The 22536-nt window shown below is 38.6% G+C and overlaps 1 protein-coding gene across 2 annotated transcripts in view; it reads right to left on the bottom strand.

The window, feature by feature from the left end:
• Positions 1-22536, bottom strand: part of LOC138187480 (disintegrin and metalloproteinase domain-containing protein 10) — a 159708-nt gene that overhangs the window by 99144 nt on the left and 38028 nt on the right. For both annotated transcript variants that reach the window (XM_069128311.1, XM_069128312.1), the window contains exons 3-4: positions 21161-21314; positions 8107-8228 (exon numbers count right to left, since the gene is read on the bottom strand). In XM_069128311.1, the coding sequence (XP_068984412.1) occupies positions 8107-8228; positions 21161-21314 (276 nt within the window). The remainder of the gene's footprint in view (positions 1-8106; positions 8229-21160; positions 21315-22536) is intronic.

The following is a 22536-nucleotide window of genomic DNA, read 5'->3' as shown; positions in this document are numbered from 1 at the left end:
CAAAAACCGCTCGTTTACAATTCGCACGACACCCCCCTAGGCCCCTCGTCCACGATACTACACTATATTACTAGCGTCCTCTCCCTTCTCCTGTTGCTAATATCTGCTGCTTTATTTCACGTATATAAGTGAAATACGTCGTATGGACTGCATACGTTAAAGAATTAGAGAAGAAGAACTTAGACAGTGAATGTTTCACCTACCAGATCTTTAACAAAGAGCTGTATATTCAATATTTTACATATATCTCCACTTTACGTGTATTCTTCGCATTTTTGCACCTTTGAATCTCCTACAAATGTCTAAAAATCTATCAATGAAACACTTATTGGTTTCCAAGCTCTTAATATATGGCCATTCTAAAAAGTTTCTCACCCTCAATCACAAATTACCCTAAAGAATCTCTGTCTCATTTCGCATTCTGATATCGGTCCTGATTAAATTTTCATCTCTAGATAGAAGGGAACGGAGAAGGGGGATAGCTCTTTTACCGCTGGGCCGAGGAGTAACCGGCAGAGTGGATTGCTGTGGTGGAAGAAGCGACTTGACCCCTCTACGTTGGCGAGCGTACGGGCAAACTCCGCGAGAGCATGGCGAACAAGATGATGAGAGGTGGCGGTCGGCGGAGCGTAAAATATGAAGAAGTAATCATCCTGGTAGCAGCTGGCAGGACTTACTTCGAGACGAAGGTTAGGAACGACGCTTCTAGGAGACCCCCGTGTGGCTGAGCGCGGGCTGGAACATCGGAAGGGAGGGGTTGTCACGGTGGTTGCGGTGGGCGACGGAGAGGGTGAAACGGGGTGGATGTCGTCTACGGGTCGTGGAAGTAGAGGACAGTAAATTCAGTGAAGCATAGATTGCAGTCGAGGATTCCAGCCCGGGGTCGAGCTTAATTTCGCGGCCACCTGGAAATCCTTTGGTACCGTGCCAACTCATTGCTGGATTCATTCATAACGAAAGAGACATACAGCCCTCAAAGGTATCGTGCGCCCTGCCTCCTCTCCACCCACCGCTGTCCTGTCTTTGTCTCTCTGATAATTATAAATAGACAATTTCGACTAGGCTGGACGATTAAATCGTAGAGATTGCCGCAATTTCCGCACATCTTCACTCCTTTGTCTTAACAATGTCGGAGTACAAGTTCGACTATGACACTCTCATCATAAAGTATTCTACGTGGAAACGATATTTAATAATTGATCCAATTGCTGTTAGCATTTAATTTGAAGTTCGTAATCCATATTTTAAATACTGAATCTTTTTGAAGCGTATAACGTGCCATAAAACTTTTCGGCGGGAGGATAAATTACAATGCTATTTCACACGCAGACAAATATTCTTAGATATATTTTAAAAAAATAACTGGTTCGAAGTTGACATGGAACAGTTCTAGAAGAAACTCTAGTTGCGAGACAAATTCTCCGGAAAAAAAGCTTCAAATTACTTGTATCATTATTCGTTGTACTATATTTTAGAAATAGAATTTAGCGATTCTATTTCCACTTCGAACAACTCTGAATTTCAAGAGATTTGGATTGTAATGGTACGCTTATACGAAGAGGGAATCATGTAGCACCAAAGGTGAGTAAGTCACCTCCTTCGGAGTTCGTGGACGTTAAATCCCCGACACGACGGTGACTACACGCCTCTAGACAATTCTCCACACCAGGATTCTGTCAGAAAACCTAATCCAGCAGGTCGACAACATAATTAAGACGCGTCGTTTCTAACGAGATGTCTCGGTAAAGCGATGCCACCTACTCATCCCTTCGTTACGGATATAGATAGGGACCAGCTAGAAAGCGGAAGATACTCCCATCGTGTTCCAATTACCACCATAGTGTTTGCTTTCCTTAAACAGAGAGGCGATCCTGTCAGCCACGGGATAACCGCTCCTGCATTTATCCATCGACTGTGTTAGAATTGGACGTTGGCCAGGTTTATGACATGTTCAAAGGAAATTATTATTTTTAAAAACAGATTTTAACTTTTCGGCCATTCGTGTACCAACGTTGAGGTGGTATATGATTTAGAGAGTTTGTAGCAGATTTAGATAGCATTTGTAGCTTTTATTTTTCCACGCCTCAGTAGCAAGTATCCTGTCATAAATCTCGTACGTTTTAAGAGTAATACTTCATCACTCCCCCAGAGAAACGTCGCGTTAAGGACACAAAGGAAAGGAGGATACTACAGACTGCTTTTCTCACAGATAGCTGGTAACAATACATTAGAGTTTTAACACGGCACAGAGTTTAAATACAATATTCACATAGAGTTTCAACATCCAACAGCATATACACGATATCGTGTAGACAATATCGTACATACTAGAATATGCTATAGAGAACAATCCCCCAACAACGTGCAATATTTGGAAATGGGAGACAACCTTAGCAGACTGCATGATAAACGCGGTGAGAACAGAAAGTTCCAAGCCACGAATCTAAGTCATAGAGTTTGGATGGTAGTCGATGAAAACTATTCGTAGATGGAAATTGCTTTCGACGAATGGTTCGATAGAGATGTGCACAACGGCGTTGAATTCGCTCGACACCGAGGGTGGTGATCGTAGGGGTGGTTTCCTCATCTTTCGACGTCTTTAAAGAAAATTGCAATTCCTCGTAAGTGATGTTTCCCCTCTCCATGCGGACGTTTCTTTTTCCTTTCTTCTCGGCTGCCTCGTGACTCTTAGATGATTAAAAATATCCCCGCCTCTTCTGTCGAACACCGCGGGAAGCACCCAAGGAGATTGCAAAGTAGCCATTTAGCGCTCTAGCGCCGATGAACGAAGAAAACGTCATTGTACGATCGTCGCTCGTCTAAAGATTCCTGGTTTCATCCGTATTTCCGGAGAAGTTGTCGTTTCGATGCTAATTTACGAGAGGATTATGAAGAGCGGATGACGGACGACTGTCTTTTATTAGACAGTGGACCGATGACTGAGGTAATCGGGAATTAGCGTGCAAACAACTCGCTTAAATTGAAACCTTGTTTCCCTCTTTTCAGGCTTGTTACTCGCGAATTTTAAAAGATAGGAATCCTGATAAATTCAGAAACTCCTTTCGACGAGCTGTCACGAAGCTTCACCGATTTAGTGGTTCGTTCGTGTTTGGGTTCAGTTCACGCATCTATTTCGGGTCTAGTCTCTTTTATATTCACATACATTCGTTTTGATGTCGATCTTTTAATCCAAGATGGGTGAAACGTAGGTTAATGAATGGCAAAATTAATGGCGTTTTATCATATAGTGACGAAACGTTACGATGTGCTAAATGTATCGTGTAATTCAAGTTTGTTTACACGCAGCCAGTGCAAAATTAATATACATTTCTCATAGCGATGATGGTTTTAATATTTGGAAAACATTTCGTGTTTTAGCGAATCGAACATAATTAAACGCATTAAATAGAAATGAATCATGGCTGGTGTTGTAATTCCGTGATTGATTGTATACACGCGCAACGAGTTTAATTAATAACGAATAGTTAATAAATAACGGGATCGAGTAAACGCGGTCCTATTCTCTTAATACCGGAACACTGTGTTTTCACCGATATCGAAAACCAGGCGTCTATGAAAGCATTAAAATTAATACGAAATTAACATCAAATCCTTCCTCGCGTCCTTCTAAATGACAGTTTGGTGAAAATACCTTGATTCTTGAATATTTTTGACGTTTTAAAGATCTTGTGAGCGCAAAAGACGCACTTCTGACAGAGGACTTTCTTGATTTCGACTCGGGCAGAGAGAAATATTTTCGTCTCCGTTTCCAACTCTCACTTAAATACACGTTAATATCGTTAAAACGATGACATAATGTCTCAAGAGCTAAATCTCGAATGTTTCACTCCCGGCTTGGCTATTTCAAATAGTACATTAGGATAAAATCCAAGAAAAATTACCAGCCGCTTTCAAGTTTTAATTAGAAAAATGTATCGCCCCGTCAATTTTTTGTCGTGGCAATGCACTTTTAATCATGGTGCTCGTGCCCCTCGCCGAGGTGATACATTCATTACGCCCAGACTATGAATATTTATATCCTTTACAGGGATTTTCGTTATCTTCTATGAAGTTGCCGCATAACCGAGGTATCGTCGCGTTATTATGCAATTTCCACTTTACAACAAATCGTCGATTGACTACGATGTCATTGTTTTACATCGAGTTGAATTAAAAACAGAAATTGTTACGCGCAACTATAACCGTTCACGAAAGTAAAATCTTTTTAAACAACGAACGAGGGAAAAAATCGCTTTACAAAGCAAGCGCGGAAGAATTTCTCGTTTTCCGCGTTTTTCTCTCTTTTGCCGTTCGGCAAAAAATTTACGCGCCGATGAAATTTAGATCTGCGTCTTTCAATTTTCACGCTTTTAGCGTGGAAAACGCGGCGTTACGTGCGCGGCACCGGTGACCCGGAAAGAATACGAGTTTTTAAATTTTATATTTGTCGAAAAGTGTATAAAGGGAACGGAGACGGACTTTTGTTGAATTTCGGTATAGATACAGTCCTAAGGGCAACCTGTGATAACGTTTGTCCGTGTAAGGTAGCCATAAACATAGGCGTAAACGTGTACTCGGGACTCGGGACCATGGTGCAGGTTTTTACATATATAGGGAGAAAGAAGCACACAGAAACACAGTGTGACGCATACAGACGGTCCTGTTGCAAAAAGAGAGAAGTTTTGAGACGCCAACGAGGAAGGGACTTCACAAAGTTTCGGATTTTCAACTCGATTTACTCCTTCAGCGAGTGTACTTGCTTTTATGCCAGGCCCTGTTAAAGCTCGATGCTTCGTTTGCTTAGGTTTACACTGTTACATTGAATTTTGAGTGCTCATATTAGCCGCCCGTACTCGCTATTTGACTTCCGCACACGTGTTTACACGCGACTGCGACATTCTAAATCGAATTAACCACAGCACCCCTTTATTTAATTTCCTACTTTCTGTACGTATGGTGACTTATTAATTGGACATCACAGTGTTCCAGATATCAATATTCTATACATTTGAATATAATAATGTTATAGAATTAGTTGTTCATAGATGTATTAAAACGCTTATTAGCTTAGTAGTTAATAGTTAATAGTACCGTCAATTTTATTTGTTATATGCACACAGTATTTTGCACGATAAGTGACAGATTAAATAACGTATTTAAAAAAACGACCAATTCGTATCTTTATGTTTTTAATTCCATATTTGTTCGACTGCTGTAGAAGAGTTTTAGCCATTTTTTTTTTTATGTATATTCTGTATTTTCAGTTGTTCATTTTTTGGACTCCTTTGACACGGACATTTTGATTGAATTTTTTTAAATTTCTACTGACGAGTTTTGTTACACTGTTGTATTATTTTAAGTACTATTTAACACATGTAAGCTATATTATTTATCACAGTCCGATAACGACATTTCGTTCGGAAATACGTGCCTCTTCATTTTTAGGATATTTATATATGAAATCATTTTTTCTTTTTTCCTAGTAAAAATAATTGTTGGTTTTCTCAGTATGGAAAACCCCTCCGCGAAGGGTTTACGTGAAATTCGCAAAAAACAAAAATACACACTCTCTCTCCGAAATCGAACCTGGGCCAATTTATTCGAAGACAAGTACCCTGTACAAGACACGACCGTAGTTCCTTGTCATTGGTTTTATTATCCTGATATTATTCCGAATATAGTACTGCAAGAACATTAATTCACGTTAATTTGGACTCGCCGATGTAGCACATTATCGTAAACTGCAATAAATGGTTATCCAATACTCAAAATTTCACAAGTCACTCTTCTAAATATCGTACTTTACAGAAACTGATAAAATTATAAAAGTACGTTATTTTATATATAAAATCTAGTTGCTAATCGTAAGTAATAGAAAAATTCACTGATATTTAGTAGAAACTGAGTCCATTCGTTGTTCTTATCTTCTATTGGGTTCAGTAATAAGTTCATTCAATTTTCTTAAATAAGTAGATACATGAATGGATTGTCAAAAAATAACTCAGACTCAAACTCAATAAAAATTTCAATATCGTTAATTGACGACGACGCTGTCTCATTAAATTTTTGTTTCGTCTATCGATGACAATCATATTTAAAGGATTCCACTTTTATCCCCATTCAAGTATGTTAAGCTTGTTAGTAGCACTCGGCGTCTAAAAATTTCTTAAAAATTACCCAGGCTTGTCAACGAGCCACTCTGGCCAGGAGCAACGTCACCTCGTAAAAACCGTGGAAATGATACGAGGGCGCATAAAGTACCGCAGTGGTCGAGCGAGCCGGCATATTGGAAACCATCCAATAACCCACTTGGCTTGCTGTATCGTTGCCACGAGAGAGGTAACAAACGCAAAAAAGAGGGACAAGCAGAGGTGTAGAGGGGCAGGAAAAGGAGTATGAAATAGAAGCAAACAGAAAGATATGCGAAATAAAAAAAAAAAAGAAGAGTGACAGAGCGAGAGGAGGAGAGGGAGAATAGAATAAACAAAGAGTAAGGCGAGAAAGAAAAAGAGAGTCTCGCGGCGTAAAACGAGAAATTGCAAGGGATGTGGAGGAACGATAGGCTGCGAGAAAAAAAAATGACAGAAAGGGATAAGTCGTCGCAATGAAATTCGATGGCCGCAAATTTTCTCGAGAATTTATTACAGAATTTATCACGCTTTCGGCGAGTTCAAAGTTCCAACGAAATGTGGAACACGGACGAATCGGTCATGCTTTTCGCCAACGATTTCGATATTCAAATGGTCGCGCGTGTAATTATGTTACACGTTATTGAAATTTCGTTACGCGTCGTCCGTGCGTCCGTAAAGGAGGAGCAAGAGAGAGACGGGCTTTAAAATTGATGTAATCGAATAACACGCGCGAGAAACGTCCACGTGACTCGAATCCCGATGCTGTGTGCCATCTGCTCGTGACAACTGACGCTGCATTGTATTAAAAAATATTGCAGGTTGCTCCCGTGGACGCTCGTGCTACGTTAATCGAAAATGAAAAAACATGCCGGCGAAAATATGTGACGAACGAGAATATTTTGGTCAAATATCTTTGGGCGCTTTAATTTCGATTATTCATCCAGTAACTGTTTGCAGTATTTTTCAGCGGAATTTTTAACCTCCCCAGAGACGAGAATAGTTCCCAACTATCTATCGATCTATTTGACCGGCACTCACGATGAATCCTCGCGAACAGGTCAGTATATATACAGCTTAATATCGTCGCGATATTTCGTTGGGGAAAACCGGCCGAAAATGCCGGCCAGACTATGGCGTATCGATTCACCTCTACATTTTAATTTCACTGGCAGGATCTTGATTAAGAAAGAAAGGAAATCGTCTAGTGGCTCTTTCACCACCGACCAACCGGAATTCGCCTCTTTTTTCCTCCGTCCGCCGACTAGAAGATTCAGAAATAAGCGCGAAGTGCTTTCATTAGAGTCAGCGCGTGAATTTCTCGTTGGATGCGTCCGGTTCGAAGCTCGATCCCCTGTTGGTTATCGTACACTGTACCTTCTTCCATAATACATTTTTTTCTTCGTTGCCCTTCTCTTTTTCTCTCTTCTTTCTTTTTCCTTTTTTTTTTTTTTTTTTTTTAGTACGCTTAAATATATGAAAAATGCGAGAAAAAATTCTGAGGAAAATGAACCGCAAACGTTTGAAAGTAGTCCGAGTTGAAATATCCACGGTAATCAGCGAATGAATAATTGAATTACGGCAATGAGTTGCCACGGTAACAAAAATTGTTCACCTTTAAACTAAATGAAAGTTGAGAGATTGTTTTTTATCCCTTATTATGAGAAATATTTCGCCGAGCGATAATGTATGTAATTTCGAGCAAACGCGAGGACAGCGCGATTATTATTTTCTTTTACTTTGACATCGAGAACCGCGCAGTTCTGACAATTTCCGTATAATGAACCGGGCTCTTCAAAAATGCTGAAAATCAAATGCCAGACCCTCCCGTTTTATTTTACAGCTATTTTGCTTAATGTTCACATTCAAGCGCGTTTCGTTTTAACGGATTACCTCTGTGCTATTAACGATCGTGCCTGTTCGCTCGCGATGCCCCTTTTCCACTAAAAAAATTCTAACAAACTCGTTGCCCACTTACCCTCAAGGGTTCCGCTGTAGGCATGCAATGGATCGAACGCAATTTGTCGACCATTCGATCCCTCGAAGACCACGTTTTCATCGAATAAGCTCGTATCCCTCGTAAGCCTCATCTTAAAGACCCTGGAACAGAGAGAAGGTCAGATTACACATAATTGAGGGATAAAAGTTAATTTTCTTTCATCTGGTACCAATTTCTGGTAATTTATACTCATACGTGTAGCAATCAAGTTTGTCTATTATTACATGAGCAAGTAGATTATCTAGTTATTTCAATCTAAAATTTCATCATAATCTAATAAAACTTTCTTATATGACAGAAAATAGATTACATGTAGAACTCGCATAAATTATGTGTTCATTGTATAATAATTTCTACATAAATGCATGAACAATCGATTATTAGATATTAGCGCGCAATACATTCCGCGCAACTTACCGCTTCGTTAAAAGATTTATATACAGCGTACACAATGTCTCTACATCTTTGTCGAGTAAAAAATGATGCTCTCACATAATAATCAAATAAACTATACGCTGTATGTAGTTTAAAATGGATACCACGATCGGCGATAAATGCTTCAATTCAAAATAAACGACATAAAAATAATTTAAACGAATAGATATTCGATCATATTTCTCGTTCGGTAACAAACGTTCATCGACATATGATGTTTTCACGAAATCGCGATACGCCGGTATTGTAAATGTAGTTCAACTCGATTTATTAGATTCGGAACGATGAATTACAAACGCAATATTGGTTTTGCAAGGAGAGGGCAGAGTAAAATATATAACGTAGCAATAATAGATATAATAATAGTCTTCGTTTGCTGGCTACGAATTGACTTTGCGCACAGCACTCGATCGGTCGGCTTTTCATCAACTAGTTGATTCTCAGTCGATTCCCAATTATTCTGATTAATCCCATTTCTCCCATTCTTACTTCTTCGAAAATAAATCAGGAAAAAGTAATGTAACAACGATTTCGCAAAAATCAGGTTTTTCTCGTACTTCGTTCAAAAATTTCCATTCAATTTATATCAGGTCGTTCCGTAAGTAATTTCGTTCCCTACTTTGCATTCTGAATTTTAATAACTTTTTGAAAAGTTAAATTCAAAGATTAACAAACAATTGAAATACTTCCTTATACAACAATTTTTACCAACTAATAGTATTAGTAAATTGACTAGTTACAAGTAATATTTTATTAAATAGGATATTAAGGGAATATGTAATTCGTTTGATTAACAAACTTGTTACCATTCTGGAAAGATATTTATTAGTATTGGTAACTTGTAAAATTTCATTAATAATATTAATTCAATAGCTAAAGGAGGCTAAGATAATACATTATCCTTCAATGAAAGAAGTAAACTTCATTCGTTTAAAATTACACATATTCACAGACATTTGTGCCTTAAGTTTAAGTTAGATATGTAAATTACTTATGGAATGATCGCGTATCTCCGAGTTTCGTACCAAAGCTTCTAGGCATTTAGACTGAGAAACACTGCGACAAGGGGAACTAAACTTCATGGGACAGGTGTGTCACATAATAATCGCGCGATGTAACGCAACGAGGGCCACATATTACGTTGCAACCAGTCCCTTACGTGTTCGAGCTAGTCGTGCGCGAGGTTTACACGCGACCATGCTCTCGTACAATCGATAATCCGATCGGGAGGGGTCGATGTTTTCACCTAATTATTGTCTAAGCCCACGATAGTCTATCGATCGAGGTCCGCTCTCCTTTCATAGTTAACGTTCCGCTGATTTCAATCATTCATCATGGAGAAAGCTGGCTCGCGTTTGTGCACGCGGATGTCACCGTGATAATGTACCTAATGAGACATTGAAAGCAACGCGTGCAGGATTAATTCGCGCTGATGAAGTGGTTATCGACTGTCGAACGCTTTTCCCCTGTGTGCACGGCTTTATCTCCTACGCGGGGCGGAAAGATTGATGAAACCTGGTAATTTCGTGATCGCACGTAGTCGTCGATGCTTTTCATCGAACACGACAGGCTTTATTTCTCACGTTAAAGAAAGTTAAGGTAAAATAGCGTAATTTCAATCTCATATTTGAGTCAGGCCAAGTAATTCAGCTTGTAATTCTATGAATATTTATTAAGCGACCTACATTTGAAACCCGACTGTTTCACTCGTTGGTAGAGACGTGATAAAAAGCAAGATACATCCTTAATATCTTTTCGTTATTACATTAAGAATGACCGATGTCTACTATACAACAAGTTTGATTATTCAGTGCAAAGTTCGAGATTGAATTCTTAAATATTCTTAAAATTCCTATGACAATCTTACTATAACTATACATACTATATTACTATATATATGTATACTACACATATACTATATACGATGAAAATGAGAAAAATATCATTTTCAAGATAACGAACGGGGGTGTCTCTTTTAACCGAAGACGTAATTTCTGGATCGAGGACCAAGCCCTTGTGGTTTTCGTTCGAGTTCAGAGGAGCTGCTCTATTCTGAAAAGTTTCTCTGTTTGACCTGGATCGCGTGTAAGAAGATAAACTTCGATCTGACTTCTCGGGAAAACAATGTAAACTCGTAAAGTCGAAAGGTAACGGAGGAAGAAAGCGGAAAACGAAGAACGGAAGTATTATATGTAAATGCGCAACGATTCGTGAGAGAATTCATTTTTAACCAATTTATGCAGCAAGTTAATAGCTGATTGTTTTGTATGCGAAATAACGTAAATTGAAGCGCGCTCGACCGTCATACTTTTAGCAACTAATATCACGATGTCAGAGGGTAGCTAATGCAACCAAATTGGTAATGTTATCGTGTACTACAGGGAGCATTAATTAAATTACAGCGACACGTTAATTACCATATCGCTGTACCAATAATCATTTCACACGATGTAACGCGTGATTTAGATACGGTCTGCCTCGCTGGTAAGCGTGGATATGCGCGTAAAAAATTTCGACATCGTCCTTAATGCTCTTCGCGGAAAATTGTTATGCAGCCAACGAAGACGATAATGTTCGTTACTCTATATGTAAACCCCGTTAAAAGCGTGTAATAGTAGGAAAAAAGAATCATACATATTTATACGAGCGAACGTCGAAGATTTAACATTCCTGCAAATGCGTAATACATATAAATGCCCATTATGCGAAAGTAATTACGGAATTGGTAGGTTGAAAATTTACATTCAGAGGGAGAGACGAATTCGAATGGCTGGGATTTAATGAATTTCCATAATGGACCGAGGCCGAGACGCAAGGAGAAGCTTTAGCTGGATGGAAAAACTGCTTGAAACATGCGCAGCCCCGCTGTTTCTTCAAGAAATACCGCTCGCCTTTGGAACCTCGTTTCTTCCTTGGAAAAATAGTTTTTTCAAGCCAATACCGTTTAAGCGGAACGAGCAACACTGATTTACACGATTGAGAAGCTAATTCGAGACTCATCCTATTAAAGAAACGATGAAGTAGTCGGAACGAATGTAACTGTTCAAACAACGTTCTCGATTGGTTGAATTTTCACGTATACGAACTGACCATCATGCCAGAGGAACTCATTAGCCAACAATTTTAGTTAAAATGAGTTAACTAGTTCGTTGTGCTCGCACAAGTGACTTGGCTATGAAACAAATCTCGTTAAAATAATTTGTGCCAGTCATTAACCAAATACCAGCCATCACTTAGCTTACAATTAGACAACAAATTCTAGCAGTTGAACGAGCACAAAAACTGGAATATTTAGTAGCGAATGGAAAACGAACCAACCAATCAACGGATTAAATCTTTTTTTTTTAATAAAACTATCCTACGGTCGTTGAGAAGCAATCTCTTCAACGCGTCGCCGCTTCGAAACGCAATTCCCCAACAATTGTTTCGCGACGAAAGAAAAGACAGCATAATATCCTCTTTTCTGTGTAATAACGAGAACCGCAAAAAAGAAGCAGGGAATAAGGAAGCGGATTACAACGTTCTATAAACGTGCGTAAACGATTCACTGTCGCGCTATGTGCCGCGCGCTAACTCTCATAGAAGTTACTCAACAGTAATCATATTGCATAAACGTTAATGCAACGCGAAAACTGCTGTTCGGAGAGCAGAGTATTGGAAGCCGTAAACAATTTTACCGCGCCATTTGTTTCATGATCGAGACTCAATTTCTTTCGCTGAGTCGGTTTGGTTTTAAATATATAGAATGAGGGTAAAAAGGATATTAGAATCAAACATTAATTTCATTTATTCTCTTGAGACACATGTGAGGTTTGATTCGAAGTACGGAAAGCACAGAACTGAAATCGAGAGTTTCGAAGATACGTCGATTGATTTTATCCCCAAAATAATAAATTGATAATAAAAGTAGGAACTAAGTTAGGTATTAATTCTGAAGGATTTCTTCCCTCTTTTTTTTTCTTCCATTCCTTCCTTTATTTCCCTTTCCTTCGTCCTTATTTTCTTTCTTCCTCCCTTACTTCATTCGTTTCTTCTTCCCTCTTTCTTTCCTTTCCCCTTCTTTTTCTTTCACATATGTATGTATAGTGCAGAGCTGGGAAGATGACTACCGCAACGACCCAGAGATAAGAGAGGTACCGCTCCCTTATCACTCACAGTCGCGCGTTTTTATATTGTTTTATTTATATATGTGATAATACGCGTGCTTATCTTTATGATTGCGTTAGGCCTATCAGAAGTGATCAATCAGATCCGTATTCCTTACGGTAGTCATTTTTCCAACTCTGCGCAATACATTTTCGCCACTTTCTTCAACTTTTTAAAAACATTGATTGCCATAACAATATGCCATTACATTGGTTTCTTGCCAAACTTCGTACATTTATCTATCATAGCTATTTCTACAAGGCTGGTATCTTCGAATTTAACGAATTCTCATCCCTATTATGTAAGTACAATAAAATACTTCCTTTTAACCATCAAGCAATATAAAAATTAGGAAATCGACAAAAAAAGATTGATCGTGCTTTATGCCTGTGATTTTCATGTGGAGATGAATGGAATATTGTTCACAAACTTATTTCAGCAATGCACAATTTCAAAATTGTGAAATTGGTAAAGTTCTATGCAAGCAATGCGCGAACATCGTTCTTTCTCTGTTATGTTAAGAAATAACAAGAAAGCAGTTGGGTCAGACTGATTTTCATCAACAGATACGGCATGTTCGACAGAGTAGTACATCCGCAAAGCAGCAATCAACAGTTTCGTCTGATTCCTCCTCGCGTAATTGCCAAGTTTGTCGTTGTACTATGTAAGTGAGTGCATTATGTACGTGAGATTACTGTGTGAATCTTAAGGGAACCATGCATGGAGAAGTTTGCCTGTCGGAAAACATAAGACTCTGTCACCCCCGGTAGCTCGCGACAAACAGCTGAACGAACACCGGCAGCCGACATATCGAACGCATAAATCCATGACTCTTTATATTTCACTGCTACGTTCATAGTAACTTTTGAAATTGATATATACGGAGACGCGGAGAAAAGTTTGATACGAAAGCGCAACGATATGCATTATGTAAAATAAAAATTGCACGAGGCTTCTCCAACTTTCCACCGATAATCGATAGTGTCTTTCCTATATCTATCAATCTCTCTAGACGCGATTATCACGATAAATATAATTCCATAACAAATCCTTTTATCGAAGATGTACATTTTTCTTAAATACTAGGTCTCTATGATAAGCTGTTAGGGTCACATGGATGTGTAACATTTCTATTCTTGAGAATTTAGAAATTTCATTATTTAAGCCAAGTACGTCTCGATTTCCAGGCCTTTACGATCCCTTCTCTTCGGCATTTAAATTAAATGAATTATATATTTGTTTATTTCTGCATATTATTAATTTATAATTCCAGCTGTATAAAAAGCAAACGAATAATCGCCAGCAGAAGAGGGTCTCTGAATTGTTAAAGACTGAAGAGCAACTACTAAAAGTGGATGCTGTCTGGATGAACCGGAAGCTGAACCGCTCAATAGTACGTGCAGTGGGCACACAATAGCGACGTCGATGCACATTATTCATATGTGCCGAACACAATACACGGAAGCGGTTCGCGAAGATGCTGGCGCCCATTGGTCGAGTATGCAAACGACGTTCACGTTAGACGGGGAAGGAAACAACTATTCCCAAAGTTTGGATACGGGGTGCGTATCTGCGCGACATTACTCGCCAGATAGCAATATCATGTGCAGATTTGCATCGGACGTGCTGTGACATTCTACCTCCGAACGAATTGTACGCGTGTGAGCGCGCGTTTTCGAGGAAAGCGAAATATCCTAGAAACGCGACGTTTCTAATTACGATACGACGGCAGTTTCAGATGTTACAGGAAGTCAGACAATGGCTGGTATTTCTTAATTAGCGTTCGTCTGGTACTAATTACCAGCGACAATTTCTAGATAAAAGCGAGTCAGCTTTTAGAGGCCGTTTAATAATATTGCCGATAATTGATTTATGATTCGTGAAAGACATCGCGTTTAGAATGGAAACGCATGAGAGAAATCAAACGGTATAATACGTCGGCGAATTAACGTTTGCTTGAATTAATTAGAGCAGCCTGAATTTTGTCAGGCTTCCGTACGAACCAAATTGCCTAATAATTCCATCGGCTATTGATTATCAATTAATTTAAGTTTAAATGCTAGCAGGGTAATTAATCCCACGTCGTTCGATATTTATGCAAAATTGAATTAGAACGAGCGAACGTTATGAGAATATTAATCGATTTATTCGGCCATCGGTTCTGTAATGAAATTTTAGTTCGTCCATTTAGATTATAAAAAATTGAATACGTTACACGTTCCCACTTGACTCTATTTCCAGGCTTTCTACTATAATTTCGTATTTAAAGGTTCGCATAAAATTCGCTTTATGCTTAACAAGGAACCACGACAATGTGCTTTCAATGTCTTGCGGTGCTGCTCAGCGAAACTCCTTCAAACTTTCCCGCCTCGTTTTGTATAACATCTTCATTTTTGGCAATAACCATTTTGCTACTAATTTAGAAGTTATATTAACGCTAAATCTAAAAAAATTCTTTCTGCAAAAAAAAAAAAAGAAAACAAAAAAAGAAGGAAGACACGCTTCCTACCATCTAAGCGATCTGCCTGTCTGAAATAAGTTTGAAAGGTTAAGCAACAGAGAGATGGTCTGAGAAACGCGAATATTTATGGAAATTCCTGGTTACAGTTGGCTGCATCATGGCACGAGAATTATCGTCGAGGCACGCGTTATCCCGTTATTGCTCAATTTACGCGAGAACGACGCTCGCCTCCTCGAAAGGACGATTAGTCAGGAGCGGTGAGTGATGCATGTACCATTGAGAAATGGGATTAGTTGCAAGGGTAATGCACGCTCCACCCAGGACAACCTCGTTTGCCTCGTAACATACATTCACGAAAGGGACACGTTCACGTGTACACGGCTTCACGCACGTCGGAGGAAAACGCGGGAAGTAAAAGCCATTTCTTGCCCTCCCTTACACGTTGCTTTATGCTATCGTTCGTGGAACGACCTTTCCCAGCTGATTAATGCCCTTGGACGTGCCCACTTCTCTGTCCCTTCATTCAAATGGTTAAATATATATATGTATATATATTGTGTTAATTTAAAATATAATATATTAGTAATAATTTAAATGTTTGTTTTATCTATCTTATAAGTAATCTTATAAAATGATACATTTATGTGTCTGATAAACTGTAGTCGTTTCTATTGGAGTCTTATTCGCTTAATGAATTGATACTTTCACTCGACACAAGCAATGTATTCTGTATGATTAAATATTTCCATATGATACGAACTAGCTTTCTTATTTATTCCAGCGTTTAAGTATTTACTCGTGTGAATTTAAATAATACAACAATTTAGCAACAATTTAAACGTTTATCTCGTCCAATCTGCTGTCTTGTTGTGACAGACCAAGTACAGACTCATAAATATAACAGCTGGTTGAAATTGCATAAAATTATATATGTGACTAAGATTAGACATTTCTACTGGAAGTTCGTTCGCTTAATACATCCGATAAATTCACTCGATTGTAAGTAATGTATAAAGTATAAAGTAAAATAAAGTATAATAACTTTCGGATTAAATACTTCTATCACACTCTTCCAAAGCTTCCTTTCTGAATTCTATGAACAACCTTCCCGATTAATGTTTTTCGATACACCTATCTGTCTATCCATACGTTTCTACTTGATTCTATCTTGAGTCTACTTTTTCAAAAAGTGAAGTATGTAGCAACAATGTTTCCGTTAAATCAGCTGAAATCAACTATATTGACATGACTATATTGCATAAAATGATATGTTTATATGTCTGACTAACTTTGGACGTTCCTACTGAAATCTCTGATTTCTTCTTGACTATGGATGTTTCTACTGAAAAAACGTATAATAACTTCATGATTAAATATATGCATTGCACTTCTACAAAACTTTCTTTCCGATGCTATCAATGACTTCTCTGAGTTATTAATATTCTTGAACTTGCCCACCTTACTTACACTAATGATTATGGAAATGGTTTGTTAATAAAATAAAAATTTCTCTCGTTTATTACATTTCATGTACTACTATTAATGGGAATGAAGAGGAAGCAATGGTTCTTAACAAAGTAGGAAAATTGAATGTAAATATATTTGGTAAGTATATAGTAGAGACGTAATAAACGTAAGAGGAACAAACAGAACTTAATAGAATTTCTCATTGGTAGCAAAAGATAGTTCGATAAACAGAGTTTAATAAGCAGAGAATCGTTAGTCCATGATACCGAGATAGAAACACGCGCAGCACCTACAACCCACATGGAGAGAGGTGGTCTACCCTGTTTGCCTCAGTCGAATCGATTTCGAATTGATTTTGGTACACTCTCCGGGGTGCCCTTTTGCCGATCGGCACGTCCGAATTTCTACAATTAGAAGATGTAATTGGCTCGAACGCAATAAGTATCGATATTAAGGTTAATTGGAAGCGTATCACCAGTTTATTTGCAACGGTCCGTCCGATTATCACTCATTAACGAACAATCCAATTAAATCTTAAACGGAGGCTGCCGACAAAAGAAACCGAGATTCGACGAGGCCAACGTAGCTGATTTTAATTGCATCCCTCCCTCTCTCCATTCGAAGGGGTGAATCCTGGGAACGGGTTGGGTTTAACTCGAAAATAACGCTAACTGGTACGTTCCCGTCGCGATACCATTGTCCAAGCGATAACAATCGCTCTTTATCTACCCCCTTGTAAAGCGGGTTAACCATGAAAAGCTGTTTTACCCTTTTCGAGTAGCTCGACCTTCCCGTCTGATAATTCGTTATTACGTCTTTCTAATTATACTACACCAATATATGTATATGTATAACGTGTAACGAGAAAGAATTGCTCGATTATTTATGTTTCCTCGTCGAAAATATTGTTATTCAATGAGCTATTTAGGAACTTCTAGTGTTGGTATCGCTTCGAATCTTCTTTAAATGCTAATGAACGATTTATCTTAGAACATTCAGTTCAGAGTCAGCAAAGCAAAAAAAGATTTTCTATTCTAGTCGCGTCCATACGTTGCCTGATTAGAAAAAGGTTCATGTTTGATCATCTCCGAATATACTCGAGTTTTGTCAGGACAGCCAGAAGAGATACGAGGCCATAGAATTCTCGAATTTATCCTCTACTTAGGTTTATCGAGACGCGGGAAGAATTTCAGTTGTTTTCCCTTGAGTTTGATACTCAGGCCGTCGTAAAACCGTCCCACCATCGGCCTCCATAACCGAATCAGGCAATAAAAACGAAGTTTTATAGTTTGCAACCCGGAAAAGGTTTTGCAAAGAAAATCTTTCAGTTTTGCTTTCTGCTCGGCTAGTAAACACCGTGGTATGCCACGATATCTCAAACAGAATCGTATTCGAATAATATAATGTTGCAATGTTAAATACGTTCAGCGGTATGTTCCAGTGTTTTCCAGTGACCCTCGAGTTGATTCTGTCCTAAATTATGGACCATTAAAGCTGTAAACTACGCGGTATACCACGAATCAACCTCTAAACATTTCCGTATTCGAATCGGAAGACGAGCGAATGATAAAACTCGCAATAAATTGAAAAACAAGCTCCGTCGTAAAGCATCTTCACCAACACACCGACCACTTCCATTATATATCCAGACTATCCTCGTGCGTTATCCGTGGCCGAACCGAGCATTTATAAATTTCACCACCACTTTCCGCCGGTATTTTTTCTCCGCCACGTTCCACCGTTCGTGTTTCGAGGAAAATTTAGTGCCGTGGCAGCGAGTGCATCCTCAAGGGGGCAGAGAGATGTTCAGGGTTAGAGATGTGGCGTCTCGGCCAGCGTGCACGCGATTTCCCTCGATCTTCGAGGCTGAATCAAAAGGAGAATCGACGCACGAGTACCAGATATCCGCGACTCGAATGGGAACTCTGCTTCGTATCGACCAAGTCGATTCCATCACGAAGTCGAAGGAACCGACGCGGATGCATCGACGATCGTGAATGGAAGAAGTAGAATAAACTAACAGGTCAAAAAACTGAATTTATTTTACCCTACGTGTGACGAGTGATGGGAGCAGAATAAAATCGATGTCACGGAGTTAGGTAAAGAATGGGTTTGATAAGAAATCAAATATACAGAGAGGAATGGAAAAACAGTGGAACCGATAGTGAAAATGATGAATCAATGGATAAATGAAAGAGAATTTATGAGATAAAAGAATTAAAGGGAATAAAGGATTGTGATTTTCTGACTTTAACGTGTTTTTACATCGTACATATATGTCTGTATATTAAAATGAGCAACATTTTGAAAATTTTAAAGGGAATGAAATTTTGAAAGTGGGATTGAACGACAACCTAATAAATTTTAAAACTGCTAGATGATCATACTTTTCCCCCGTGATCTTCAGTATATAGGAAATTTTAGAAAAGGTAAAGCAAAAGCACGCATAACAGAGAACGGTTCAGCGACAGTGAAACAGAACTGTCGCATCTCTTGAGTGTAACGCGGAGATTTAGAGGGCTCGTGTCGATGGCACTGACAACACAATGACAGTGTATCACGATGCTCAACGAGGCATATGGCTACTATGTTGAGCCAGTGTCACATAAGGCTGACGATAGTTGCATATGTAGAGAACATACAAGAGGCCAAACCTCCATCTACCTATTACGTCATGCCATTCGTTCGGCAACTGTTACATTATAATGTATTTCTAATTGATTTTCTATGGTACTCTACCCTCGATGCTATAATTTGCTTAATTGTTAAATTATGGAAATTTGTTCAAGTTTCCCTCTTTATGTACATCTATTGCCTCGTTTATTCCTCCTTGCCACATACCATTCAATTCCAACATATAGAGTGACTTATTATGCAACTGCGACCACGCTAAGTATATATCACGCTAATTTGAAGCATAATATAATAGCAATAATTTAAACTCTTGTTTTATCTAATTTATCGTCGTGATCGTTATCAAACACGAATTCATGAATATAACAATTGATCGAGATTGATTATATCGGAAGAAACGGTATATTAATGCATCTGACCAACTTTGACCGTTTTTACTGAAATCTTATTTGCGCAACGATCGTGCAATTTTACTTGATATAAATAGCATAAATGAAAGATTACTATAAAATAGTAACAACTATAAAATTAAACGTTTCCGTGTTATGTCAAAATATCAAAGATTTCTTTCCGGACGTGTATTCCACCATTTTGGCCCATATTTTATTTGGTCGTTCGCATATTTTAATTGGTTCGTTTCAACTACTGACGCGTTCAATTACACGAGCAACTTCAGACGGTCGCGTTGGTCCGGACGAAATATAATGAAACAAGTCCCGGTTGGTAAGAAGATTCGGCTTTTTTGGCCCAACTAGGTCCTGAAAGTTGCGCTCTCACAAGAAAGTGCTTTCTACGTGCACAAAACAATTACCTCTTTGCAACGTGACGGGCTAAGCTACTAGCATTTGCTTTGTATTACTTCGGTGCCACGTAGAAAATCATCGTGGCACTAACGCGTTGGAAACAGCGAAACTTTTCTTAATCGATGTTCATGTAAGTACGAGCAAGTAGAAAATTACGTTTTCTTTCAGACAAATAACGATCGACGATCACGCGGCTCTGCTATTTTAAATTGAATTTAGTAGAACCTCCATTATCTGATTCCACTTTAATCGATTACATTTTTATCGAGATGTAAACAATTGACCTACAGAAAAATCATTTTACATATACCACATTCGATATCGTCATATTGGGTACGCACTTGCCATAGATAACTTTCATATCCATGTTCTATAAATTATATGTTCTATTATATATTCCATTATATGTTCTATAAAACCTTTTGAAGTTTCATTAGCAGTGTAACACGACTGTCATGATTATATTGATAGGATTAGAAACCGATCTAAAAATGTATGTGGCAGTTACGAGATACTGATTATTTTTTTGGAACGATTTGCAATCGAAATATTTGCACGATCAATTTATTCGTTATATTAATAAGCCATAATATTATATGTGACTTTTTGTTATTAACAACCGATGAATGATAATTGACATATATTTTCGGATTAAACGGTCACACACTCAATTCCATAAGAATCAGTTTCGTGAGAATCTATTGTACTACTAAATGTACTACAAACGTACTAATTCTCACTTTGTCGTGGAAGAAATTTGAATATTCTCTAGATTTTTAGTAAAATCCCGAGTACGGCCGAGTTTACCTAACACCATGATCATTTATACATCACGGCCAATGTTTGTTCGTTGACGTCGAGCCGAAATGAAAATTTATATTCTCTGTTACCACGTGCCGGTAAAACGGCCGTTCGACCATAGATTATTCCGCCTTTGACGGCAGCGAGAAACTGGAATTTTCCTCGATAAAGCTTCCCCCTCCCACTTGTTTCTCATTCCCCTGTTGACCGCGTTACCATTACTGGCAGATTTCTTTTTCTTCCTGCATATATACTCCGAGCAAGAGCGGTACGTGGTTTTACGAACCTGTCGAGAGCGTGGAGACGTAGATTCAGCGTCGCGTCTCCCGGATGCCCGGAAGCTGAAGTGTCACGGCGACTTCTGCTGCGATGTTCCCTTAGAGCAGCCGTGTCGTACCAAACGGCGCTATAGTGTCTGATGTACGATCCAGGAATGATCGCTGAAAACACGAGAGAAACGTTTCACATTAAATTCGTCATCTTTGAATAAATCGTTAAATATTCAAAAGTATATCGTTAATTTCGTCACGAGTCCTCCGTATAAGATTTTCACGACCTTTTCATTAGGTTCATACGAGATGATTGACATAATTTCGTGTGAATTAATTGGGACGTAGAAAGGATACTATTTGATCGGTCTATATAAGTTTGTTCTTGCAGATCACAAATAACTGACCTCCTTCAAAATACTAAAATGATTCACACGTTATCCGAATTAGGCAAAACACAAGGCAACGCAATTTGTTGCTCGCTCCAGATTTTGTGGGTTTATGATATGTTAATAGCTATTGAGATACAAGAAGAAACTCTAAACCTACCATTAATCTAATTCTCCTCGTAATGATTTTTTAAACTATTAAAAATCCTTTCTTCAGTTGAAACTAAAGATTGATACATGAAAAATTGAAAGATCAGGCAGTAGAATTAAAGCTATTATTGCTCATGAATAAACGATCCTGACATGCCATAAGAAACAAACAAAATTTCTCAGTTCCAAATCAACTATAGAACAGTTTCTCTGTCGTCAGTAGAAAATAATTCGTGGTAATATTGAAGCATGGAATTTTCACAAGAGTTGCAAAACTCAGTGGGACGCGGGTCTTTGGTTTGAAATATCGAGGGATCTAAATGCAAATTATTTCCGTGGTAATACATTTTCTCGATTCGGCGCGCCCTATCTTCGCCGTGCCGTTTCATGCACTTCAAGTCGACATTTATCTATTTACCGCACGCAACGCCGTAACGATTCCAGCCCCTCGAGCTTACAACCCCCGAAGATATTATCGTTCTGCTTTCATAATGTCTGAGACGAAACCTGCTGACTTATTTCTTCGAGGCACGGCGATCAATTCTCGCGATTCGTCATCAACAACAAAGAAATTCCACGATGTCGTCTATCTCTTGATAAATGAAGTTGCCACCTGTGGTCGATGGAACATGGACAACCTTCCGCGAATATTCCATCTACATCGAGTACCATCGAAAATACTTGTTCCTCCATTCCATTCAAGGTTCCTTGCTAATTCGATATTACCCTCGGCAGCTGTTGCTGCCGCATACTTGTCGATAGATGGCAATTATTAATTTTCGGAAACCATGGCGAATCGATATTAGACTACTAGACGTAGCTTAGATAATTTCCCGCCCCATGTGTTGGAAGTT

This window comes from Bombus flavifrons, chromosome 15, assembly GCF_040668555.2.
Source record: "Bombus flavifrons isolate JBK064 chromosome 15, iyBomFlav1_principal, whole genome shotgun sequence".
Lineage (NCBI taxonomy): Eukaryota > Metazoa > Arthropoda > Insecta > Hymenoptera > Apidae > Bombus > Bombus flavifrons.
Note: the sequence above shows the minus strand (reverse complement) of the source record. Positions and strands in the feature narration are given on the sequence as shown.